This window comes from Cyprinus carpio, chromosome B13, assembly GCF_018340385.1.
Source record: "Cyprinus carpio isolate SPL01 chromosome B13, ASM1834038v1, whole genome shotgun sequence".
NCBI lineage: Eukaryota > Metazoa > Chordata > Actinopteri > Cypriniformes > Cyprinidae > Cyprinus > Cyprinus carpio.
The window spans coordinates 26745129-26757131 of NC_056609.1; the positions used below are offsets into that span (position 1 = coordinate 26745129).

The 12003-nt window shown below is 36.7% G+C and overlaps 1 protein-coding gene across 4 annotated transcripts; it reads right to left on the reverse strand.

Annotated features, from left to right (window-relative positions):
• Positions 1-1328: 1328 nt before the first annotated feature.
• LOC109072101 (BTB/POZ domain-containing protein 9-like) lies at positions 1329-10871 on the reverse strand. Of its 4 annotated transcripts, none has more exons than XM_042737484.1 (11): positions 10774-10871; positions 9822-10033; positions 8597-8960; positions 6265-6532; positions 5173-5395; positions 4726-4845; positions 4374-4483; positions 4107-4296; positions 2740-2847; positions 2546-2624; positions 1329-1732 (listed from the first exon to the last, which is right to left on the reverse strand). In XM_042737484.1, exons 2-11 carry the CDS (start codon positions 10004-10006, stop codon positions 1574-1576), a joined length of 1806 nt encoding a protein of 601 aa, XP_042593418.1. In that variant the 5' UTR covers positions 10007-10033; positions 10774-10871; the 3' UTR covers positions 1329-1573. The 4 variants fall into 4 exon arrangements, with proteins under 4 accessions (XP_042593418.1, XP_042593419.1, XP_042593417.1 ...); XM_042737485.1 differs by lacking the exon at positions 10774-10871 and adding an exon at positions 10608-10767 and having other exon boundaries at positions 9822-10025; XM_042737483.1 differs by lacking the exon at positions 10774-10871 and adding an exon at positions 10604-10767 and having other exon boundaries at positions 9822-10025.
• Between the last annotated feature and the right edge of the window lie 1132 nt (positions 10872-12003).

Consider the following 12003-nt stretch of genomic DNA (forward strand, 5'->3'; position numbering starts at 1 on the left):
AGTTTCTAAACATATAATACAAAAATGATTGAAGAACACATAAATGTTCCTCAAAAGCCTGATGTATCATATCTGATGCATTTTAACTTAATTTTTCTAATAAATGATGCATAATCAAGTAAAACTTAGTTCTTTCAGCCCAGTAAATATTCATTTTTTAATATTACTAGCAATTTAATGTTATATTAAGGTTTCACAGCCAACACGTTTTATTTACAATTATACTAAAAGGCCTTTTACTTGTTAAAAAGTATTGAAATAACTTATAACAGAATGCAAGTGGAAGACTGTGTAAAACAGGTTTTTGAAAGGTTTTGATAATTTAGTGGCCTAAGAAACTTGCATATCAAGTAGGTTTTATAGGGTTAAGTGGGTCCCACTCAACCTCACACTCCCTGTATGTCAGTCTGTATCTTTCTCCAGCCCTTGGGGAAGTCTCTTAATTGCGACGAGGAAGTTTGATAGGGTGCGTCTGTTCCTGGCTGCTTAATTAATGAAGGTGGCATTATGGTGTCACTCACCCTTCCGTGTCTGATTGAAACCCAGTGTTTATTAGATGTCCTCAGAGAGGGAAGCGTGTTAATATATGATTTAACTAAAGAGTCTCGATCTGTTTCATTGTCTGTGTTTCTCTCCATCACCTGACAATAAATCAGCCCCAATTCTAGATTGCATTATAGCAAAACTCACATGATATTCATTTGTGAGCATCCTGAACAGAACCAGTGATTCTTATTTGGTGGGCTCCAACCCAAGTCTGTACTAACGTGGTTCAGAGAGAGCAAGGGATAATAAAAAAACGATGCTAAATGCAAATAATATACTGCAATAACATAATATTGCTATGTGGTTCAGAGAGAGCAAGGGATAATAAAAAAACGATGCTAAATGCAAATAATATACTGCAATAACATTTTGTTGTTTATGTCAACGACTGTACGTTCAATCAAACTACATTTTTTTTTCAGTGCAAACTTTCATAATATACTGCAATAACATAATATTGCTTTTTATATTTTTTATATTTTGCAGAAGTTGGTTTGTCAACATAAAAAAAACATGAACAAAACAGTTCAAACCATCAAAATTCAAGATGTTTAGAAACTAAACATTTAAAATAAAAACACCTATATAAATCACTGTTAAGCTCTGTTGTTAAGCTAAAATTGTAAATTTTCCTATTCCACCTACCAATACTGTTAATAATTTTGCATATATTTGTGCCAATGCAGTTCATGGCGATTTTAATTGTAACCTGGATTGTTGTGTACTTTTCTATATTAAACAACTGTTAGATGTCTAATAAATGAGACTGTATCGCAAAAACATTAAGTCTGTAATACTTTTATTATTATGGTTATTATAGTTCTCTGAACATAATAAAACAAGTGCATGTGACAGTCATTATTCTATTCATTATCATGTTACATTCAGCTCAAGTATTGTCTCATAAATATAAAGAGTTCTTTCTTTAGCAGCACATAACCTTGAGAACATCCTTTTAAGCTGAGCATCTCAAGTGTGACTTGTCATACTTAATGAAAGTGAGTGGCATGGAGAAATCATCTGTAGCTTATGTGTGTGGAGATGTGGAGGGTTTTTGGGACATCAGGTTCTGTGAATCTGAGTTCTGGGAGCTGCATTCTGGTTTGGGCTGATCTGGCCCAGGACTTCCTTCTTTAACAACCATATCCGCCTGTGCGGGGCACTCGAAGTGAACGCAGTGGAAAACCTAGTGGAGACAGCATGAGGAAAAACTGCATTAGTGCTGCAGAGTTTAATCAAAAATGTGATTATTTTGACAAATACTGCACGTGTAATTTGATCTGCAATCAATGCAACATTATAGGAATAGTTCACACAAAAATGAATATTTGCTGAAAATTCACTCACCCTCAAGTCATCCAAGATGCAGATGAGATTGTTTCTGCATCTGAACAGATTTGGCGAAACACTGTATCACTTGCTCACCTCTGCAGTGAATGGGTGCCGTCATAATCTGATAAAAACACTATAATCCACAAGTAATACACACCACTCCAGTCCATCCATTAATGTCTTGTGAAGTGAAAAGCTGTGTGTTTTTAAGAAACATATCAATAAAAGCTTTTTACTTTAAAGTGTTAAAAAAAAAAAAAAAAAAAAAAATCAAAACAAATATGTTGGTGGATTTTGATGTAAGAGGATAACGGGTTCAAAACACTTTAAGGATATATTCGATTCTTACAAACATGCAGCTTTTCACTTCACAAGACATTAATTGATGGACTACAGTCATGTTATTTGAGGATTATTGTGATGTTTTATCAGCTGTGTGGACTCTCATTCTGACGGCACCCATTCACTGCAGAGGATTTATTGGTGAGCAAGTGATGTAATGCTATATCTCTCCAAATCTGTTCCCATTAAAAAACAAACTCCTTTACATTTTGGATGGCATGAGGGTAAATTTTAAGCAAGTTTTCATTTTTGGGTGAACTTCTCCTTTACGTGAAGCTGAATAGAGTCACAGAACATCGTTCGAGAGTGTACAGAGATCACTCACCTCATTAGCTGTGTTGTGAGTTCCTACAATACGAATAAAGGATGCAGGCTGTCTGTCAAACGTCAGAGTCTGCCACGACCTGTAAGAATTACATGTAAGAATCAACTTACAATTATATGTAAACACTGGGGAGAGAAGACATTAAAATTATAATGCAAGCAAATAATGAGATAATAAAGACACCATTTACTGACCTGCACGCCACCTTAGTGCGGTCCACAACTCTCACCCAATGTTGCTGGTTTGTGGACAACTCCACGTAATAACTATAGCTCCTCTCATCACAGTCCCATAACAGCAACCTATAAACACACAGAGTCGGTACGTTTTAACCAAAGACTGAGACTTCAAAGATTGAAAGGCATATTGAGGGTAAATCCAACTTGAAGTAATGTTTTGGGTTCTGAAACATGGGTATAATGCAAAACCATTCCTTGGTACAAAAATCAGGATGTGTAGAAACTGTTGTACAGGTTTGATGTTGATATAAAGGAGAATTTGAGTTGATTTTAAAGAATTTTTTTTTTTTTTTTACTTTTGTTTACTTTTCTAGATGTTGTATAAATCGTTATTTTAGAAGTAGGACTGTAATTTTAGTCTCTAGTCTTGTGTTAACATGTCTTGTTGCTATGTTTTTGGCTGCGGTTTATTACCTCGCCCTCTTTTCTTCCGTTTACTTCCACTTTAAGTGCTTTTGTCTCCACTGTTATTAGATTAGATGTGTGGCAGAGCAGGTTTTTGCAAACAACTGATTCAAATTCAGTTTATTTCATGCCCTATTGTTCATGTAAGTCATATTGTCTACTTTTATACTTTTAAGACATGTTTTGAGCTAGACAGAGTCTGTAAATTTAATTTATTATCATCTAAACATTATTTTATAAGTTCCACAGAAGGAATTAAAACGGAATCAACATGACACAGAATTATAACCTTTAAAGGGATACTCCACCCCAAAATGAAAATTTTGTCATTAATCACTTACCCCCATGTTGTTCCAAACCCGCAAAAGGTTTGTTCGTTTTTGGAACAATTTAGGATATTTTCTCTCCATATCACCATATGCTGTGTATACTTTTCTGTATCATTGGCACCACAAGGATGCGCTGTTTTCTTTCAAATCAAAGCTAAATACACGTAGAAACAGCGAAGAGCATATGCAGCATATGGTGATATGGAGAGACACAGAGAAGACAATGGAATTCAGAAGACAATGTTGACAAAGGAATTGTTGAATAAAGTCATTATTTTTGTTTTCTTCACTTACAAAAAGTGTTCTCGTCACTTCATATAACCCAGATTGCACGTCTGATGGCAGAATGGAGTATTCTGACGACGACTTTCATACCCTTTATGGACCTTGACTCTGTTATTTACTTGGCAGTCTACGGGACAGTCACAGGCCTCCCAGTTTTCATCCGAAATATCTTAAATTGTGTTTTCCGAAGACGAACTGAACTTTTACAGGTTTGGAATGACATGAGGGTAAGTGATTAATGACAAAATTTTCATTTTGGGGTGGAGTATCCCTTTAACTTTTACTGAACATGAGCTCTCGTACCGCATCGAGCCCAGCATGTATGGCTGAGCGAGCTGGATAACGATGGCTCCAGAGCCCAGCTGGTGGCAGGTGTATCCCGAGTCCCAGTCATAGTGGCTGGTGTCCCCGTTCAGCAGGGCGTTCCTGCAGCGACTCACACCCTCTGTCACACTCGCACAAGCCTGCACAGTCGCAACATTCTCTGTGGGAACTGCAGGGAGACATGGGATGAGTTTCAGGAGCCGAGCTAATATTTGTAACTTCCTGAAATTAGGAAAACTACATTACCCAATATGCCTTTCTCCAATGTGAAAGGTCGCTGTGTGTACATGCACTCCAGAGCCACCAAGTGAAACACTTTGTTGACAGTGTTATGTGTCCCAACAACACGAATAAACCTGCATTCACAAAAAAGCAAAACAGAAATGTTCACAAACACAGACATCAGTTAGCATTATAACATCTTATAACACAGTAATTATGTTCTCTTCTGGGGTTATTTGTTTGAATTTGTCTTTTTTGCCTTGCCTTCATTTTAATGTAACTGAGTCTTGATGTTTTCAACAGAGGAAGTAGTATGACAAAATAATGTTTTTCAAAGATGAACAAAGCCCAGTTGGTTTTGTGTAACAGGTTCTACCTGCAGACTCGTGCTGGGAAATAAAGATGCTGCCAGGAGCGGCAAAGGAACTTGGAGTGATCCACCACACGCACCCAGTCCAGCTCATCCATAGACACTTCGATATAGTACGAGTATGACCTACAGATAACAAAGACCACATAAAACAGTATAACAAACATGTAACAAAAAGTTTAGTAAGCATATTGTATATATTTAAAATGAGCCACAAGAAGATGTTGCGCTAAGTTTAACATTAGTTCTTGTGTCTTGTATCCAAAGCAATCATATCTCATATAGCTACTTTTATGGTTCATATGGTTTTTGGCCTTTCTGGACCTCATCAGCATCTATTCTCATTCCTTTTCATTATATGAAAAACAGAAGCATGGAGAATCTCTTTTGGGTTTAGAATTACACAAAGGTGAATAAATGTTGAAGTGAACTAACCCATTAGTGTTGCATTACCTGCTGTCCTTGTCCCACAGCAGCAGACGTAGGTGGTTGATGATGGAGGGTTGACCCAAGCGGACCTGGATGCCAGAGGCTCGTCCCTCTTCTTCTATTGGGTGTCTTGAGAAGCCGTGGTCCAGATCATAGTTCTGCGTGTCTCCATCCAGCAGAGCAGACTTCATCTCACCTTTCACCACCACAGCACCGTGTTTCATAGTGGCAATGTTCTCCTCTGGGACTACAACACACAAAGCACAGCAGTGGAAACATTTTATCACACCGAAACAGATGAACCCGTTTCAGTTTCTTCTGCCTCGGGATCCAACTCAGCTCAAACATGTTCTGCTCTATCAGAGCACTTGCCACCTCAAGTATCAAAACACACAACATTAAGTTTCTTTCCCATACATTAGAGTGTGTCCTGTTTAATTTTATTTTTTCCAAGCAAAAAAAATAATGACTATCATACATTTTTATCATGATTTACAGAAGCCACCCACTAAAATGTCACAAAAGTTCATATAACAAAAAATCGTAATCTTGTCAAGCATATTTAGTACCAGAATCATTAGATGTCATTAAAAGACTCGACACAGTTACAATTCTCACTATTAACTATGATGTTTGCCTCAATAAACTCCTAATTTGTTGCTTATTAATATTAAGGTAGCTGTTAAGTTTAGATATGGGTTTGATTAAGGGATCTAAAATATGGTCATATAGAATAGAGCATTAATATGTGCTTTATAAGTACTAATAAACAGGCAATATGCTTCTAATATGCATTCTTGTTAACAGTGAGAATTGTTCATTAAAATAAAGTACTACCTAAAATTTTGTATAGCTACATTTTTTAATAAGCACAGGTCAGAATAAGCATAGCTTGTTTGTTACGGAACAATAGAACATTATTTCACCCATATTTTGACATTTTATTTTCACAAATATTATTGGAAACAATAAAGCAGACACTTTACTTGCATTTAATGTGGTTTCTATGTATATAAAATCACTTTTGTAATTTAATTTGATGCGGACACCAAACTGGGATGTCTCGTTTTTGACCCATGTATCTACAGACTGATAAGCAGAGGGAAGTAAACGCACTGAGCATGCCGCGGTAGTTAAGGTCCATGTCTCTGCTCTCCGAGCGGGTCTGTATGGCATCTAGCAGGTCGTCTGGGCTGAGGAGGCCCGAGGGACGAACCACATTCAGCATTTCAGAGAGGGTCATCAGGGGCAGTCGCACTGCTGACATCACTTCCTTCACTTCGGGGCCGTCGCCGTTGTGGTGACACCAGCGACAGAGGGCCTGAAATATCTCCCTTTCACTTGCAGCAAAGGAATCTCTCTTCACAATGGTCAACAGGGCACACTGCAGAGAGGAAAACAAGGAAACAGACATATTATGTATTTATCTTAACTAGACAAAAAAGTTAATTAAGACAAACTTTGAAGTTGGCTTGAGAAAGCCTATCCTGAACATTTGAAGCAGTTCTAAAAGTTTGAAATTTAAAAGTTAAAAAATAAGATGTTGATACCATGTTGTTAACATGTCTTAAATGTGATTAGCATGTTGTTAGCATGTTGCTAGCACATTGTTGGCATGTTATAGCATGATTTAGCATGTTGTTAATGTGGTTACCATTAATAGCATGTTTCTAACATGATTTACATGATGTTAGTATATTGTTAACATGTTTCTAGAATGATTACTATGTTGCCAACATGTTTTTATATGATAAGCATGTTGCTAAGATGTTTCTAGCATGATTAACATGTTCAGAGCATGTTTTCACATGATTAACATGCTGCTGGCTAGTTTTAAGCATGATAAGCATGTTGCCAGGATGGTTTTAACATGATTAGCATGCCGTTAACATGTTTCTAGCATGTTTCAACATGATTAGCATTTTGCTGGCATGTTTTTATCACAATTAGCATATCGCTAGCATGTTGTTAACGTGTTTTAGCATGTTTAACATGATCAATGTGCTGACAGCATGTTTCTAATATGATTAGCATGTGGTTAGCATGATTAGCATTTTGCTAACATGTTTTAGTACATTGTTAGCCTGCTTTAGAGTGCCCCTATTACGGATTTTTGAAAATGACCTTTCATGCAGTGTGTAACACAGCTCTAAGTGAATGAAAACATCCTGCAAAGTTTTAAAACTGAAAGTGCACTGTGTATAAAGTTATTGTCTCTCAACAGAAAGAGTCGACTCTGAATCATTGAAATGAGTCGTTTTTAAAATGAATCCCAAGCTATTTCATGTTGACATCAACATGAAACATTAGCATATAGACTGCCCACTTGTTGGTCTTTTCACATTGGTCTGAATGAAAATGCAAATTCATTCTTTGCCACTAGGTGCTGCTTTTGGAGCAGTAAAAATAGCGGTTTCCCCGGTAACACTGTACACAAAGCAGCACTGCGCTCACAAACGCTGTTTTATCAGGCATTACAGGCAAGATGAAATGAAAATGAGACCAATCACCGCAAATTAGCATCACGCAAAGACAGGGTTTGGAAAAATTAATAGTTGAGCAAATCGTTCGGTAGTCGTTAAACAAGTAAGGTAAAAATAAATGCAAATTATAAAACAATGAAAGTGACTTGCATGCATGTCAACCTGTTGTTGGGGACTCCCAAAACCAAAAAATGAACCTTTCATTACTCATAACAGGGGCACTTTAACAAGTTGTCCTAAACACTCTTGGGCCTGGTTTCACAGACAGGGCTTAGACTAAGCCAGGATTAGGCCATAGTTCATTAGGACATTTAAGTAATTTTTCCAAAACGTGCCTTAGAAAACACATTACTTGCATTTGCACATTACTTGAGCAAAGGCAATGATATATTTTAAGATCAGTCAGTGCAAGTTTCTTTCAATTGACACAGCTCAGACTTACATTTTAGTCTGGGACTAGGCTTAAGCCTTGTCTGTGAAACCAGGGGAAGAAGTCTTATTATATAAGTCTTGACGCTCTCAATGAAAGTCTATGGAACTTTTCATATTTTTGATCGTCCGTTTAACGAAAATAGTAAGCAAGATATAGCAACTCGAGTCAGCCCAGTCTGAAGTTCTGAGCTGAGTTTGGTGGTTGTATTTTGAAAACTCTAGAAGGAAATACACTTTAAATTTAATCTCAGAAAAAGAAGCAGTTTAAATAGTCTAAATCAGTAAGTTGGCTTTCTTAAGCCAACTTAATTGTGTTTTAAAATGGTCAAATTGGTTACACTTTATTTTAAGGTGTCCTTCTTACAGAGTAATTACACATTTAAGTACTGAGTTATATTAATTAACTACATGTCTTAGAGTTACTTGCATGTAATTATGCATAATTTATTGTTATTATAATAGTAAGTACATGTAACATATGTAACAAGGACAACTTAAAATAAAGTGTTACCATCAAATTCTCTATCACTCACCTTTGAAAGCGTGAGAAAGCCATCTGACTTCAACACTTCAGTGGCGTTCCGGTCCATGTAGGCCATGCAGGCCTCGGCCAGCCCGTTCAGACAGTACAGACTAGCCACATCAAACACCAGACAGACGTTTCGCTGGCTCAATAAAGTGCGGAGGAACTCGCATATGGAGCCCTCTAGTGGCTGGAGGTCATAGCGGTGAGCCAGCCCCAGGAAATCTAACAGAGTCTCTTCTCTGGCTTCACTCAGGGTGGCTCGGCCCGTGTACAGGTACCGCAACAACATGGAAAAAGCCTCGGCACGCGTTTCCTCCAACCGAACTTCCGCCTGGTCCCGGGACTCTTTCAGCCCTCCATACAGCAGTGCCCTGAGGAGTCCAAAGAAAGACAAAGAAAAAAAGCCTATTTTATTTACAAGAAATTAACATTCTACAAAATCTCTCTGCAACACTGACCCTGTTATTGAACTGAACTGACACAAAATGTGTCTCTCAATGATTAGTGAAGCTAAATGATTAACAAAGAATAGCTGAATTTTATAATGCAAACAAAGATCTTGTCACTTTTTTTTTTGTTTGTTTTATTTTTCTTTTTTTGTAGAAAACATAAAAATGCGTATTTTGTAGAAGTATCAGCATTAAATTCTCTTTCTAAGATCATTAACCCTGTTAGCTTTCCGAATTGATAATCATATCCTACTTTAGTTAGGATACGAACAAACAATTTACATGAACTAACAATTAAAAATACTTATAAGGCATTTATTAATCTTATTTCATTTAAACATTTATTAATAAATGAATAAAGCTGTACATATTTTATTTAATGGACTTGAAATAATATGAACTATCAATAAACAGTTATATTTATATTAATTAACTTCAACAGATATTAATAAATACTTTTAAAAAAATGTAATGGTCATTTTTAGTTATCGTTAGTCAATAATTTAATGGAATTGCATCGTAAAGTGTAACCAAAATCTATTAGTTTAGCTTCAGATGACCCAATGCAATTTATTAACAAATTACTGCATCACCTTTGTCATATTATGTCCCTGTATGTTTAAAATCACACAAAAAAATTTGATTAAAAAATAAAAAGGCATGTATCCTCTTTCATAGAATGACCCAGCTTCATTATAGTACCAAATGGATTCTGTTCCTATCATAAGTGATTTCACTCAAGAAAATGGCTCAATAGACATGCAACATCTCTCAAATAACAACCTGAAATACTGGCAGCGGGCCGCTAGAATGACTCTGTGTGCAGGGAAGCGCTTCTCCTCCACCACGAAGGTCACATCGCTGTACTCTTCACCGGGAACTAAAGCGCCGAGCTGCTCTGACAGGAGATGGAGGTGGTCGATCTCCGACGCGGAGCTCATCGGCCGCAGAGGATGACTGTCACTCATGATCTCTGCTGGACAACACCTTCACACCTCAATCACAAAGAACAAAAACCTTTCAAATTTTCAATGGATTCACTGTACAAACAAAATGAGTATTCCTACTAGACAGGACATTTATGTTTGCATATCATATGTTTTAGTACATTAGTTCCTCCCCCATTTATCTGCCACTTTTCATACTGCTAGTGTTCATCTTTTATAAAATCTAAATATTAATAGGTTCGCCTTATTTTGAAAGCCTCGATCGTGGTAAATACGATTTCACAAATGCAATTAAATTATCAGAATTTCAAATCAAATATGAAATTTATATACATTCTGATGCGACACACGGTTAACAATAAGAAGAAGAATACATAAATGAACTGAACATAACATTGATGCGTAATATAACATAGGAACATTCAATAACAAAATATGATCAAGTGTCCTGACACTAACACGTTTATACACTAAATTAATACACATAAATAAACACTGTCATAAAAAATTAAATAAAGCATTGTTACATTAGAGAAAAAAAGGTGATGTTATCGTCGTGAAAACTGACGCATAACGAGAATATGTCTGACTATACAGCTGCAAGTTAAAAACGCTCACCCACACTAATACAGCTTCAATCTGTCTCCGGTTCAACCAGACCGAGAAGGTAACCCTCTTAATTCCACTGAATATATGTCAAATATGTATTTAACATTAAACAGAATATGTTAAAAACACATTTGTTAAGAGCTACTAATCCTTCTGTTCCGCTGCAGAAAAACACCTACCGGATGTTTTTAAGGTGTCCTCCGCGCGCTACGTGTTAATGTTGCAGCGCCTCTGGTGGACGGAGGAGGGATAATATCATTGCGGCTCCGCTGCGATTGAGTGCTGCTGAGGAAGATTACTTTCATCGACCTGGATTTCAGGAGCTTTTAGAGGTTTCGTACTAGTATTTTAGTATTAAGTATTTTAGGCCTATATCAAGTTAAAATGAAAACAAGAAATCTTGTCAACTTTGGTAATGTTTATTTAAATATAATGACCCTAATTTGTACTCTAAAATATATAGGCCTAATGTTTTATATCTATTAATTACATGATGAAATAGTACCTGAAGTATAATTTCAGGTACTCTTATGCTCACTAAGAAACTATAAGGAGTCTTCAACGGGGGCTTAAATAATTGAAATATGCATTAAACAAAAATACAATATTAAGCTAACTCATACCAGTATTAAGAAGCTACGTTTCAGCTTTTCGTATTGAAATGTAGAAGGCTCAAAAACTTGGACCGACTGAGACCTAAACAGCTCTAGCAGACTGACACTAAAATGATTTTTATTGTAGATTTATATTAACTAAATGCAGTCTTACAGCTTCTCAAGTGGTTGAATGCTGATTTTATCAACTGCCTTGCTTATCATGACACAAATCGTGACAGAAACTGGTTGGATTGTTGCCCAGCAAGATTCTTCATTTTGACCAACCCCATTTTGTAGCAACGCATAAGTGTTTCTCAGCTTTTGTTGACAGCCAATTCTGCTTAAGGACACATTTTAATGCTGGTCAGCTGTTTGAGTACTTAATCTTCTTAAAAAGGGTTAGTTCACCCAAAAATGAAAATTAGCCCATAAATTACTCACCCTCAAGTCATCCTAGGTGTATATGACTTTCTTCTTTCAGACGAATCCAGTCGGGTGTTTATATTAAAAATTGTCTTTGATCTATCAAGCTGTTTTCTTTCATTCCGCTTCTTTTTATGTGAATATTTTATTGTTATTTGAAGTAATAGGTTTCCATCCATAATAAAAAGTGTCTCACACAGCTCCAGGGGGGGGGGGGGGGGGGGGGGGGGGGGGGGGGGGGGGGGGTGAACAAATCCGTATCGATGCGTTTTTGTAAGAAAAATAGCCTTATTGAAAACGCAGTAATCAATTTAATCTAGCTTGCGCTCACTGTTGTACACAGAAGCAGCTCCGGGCGGTTGACGTATGAGGTCAGCTTTGTGCATGCGC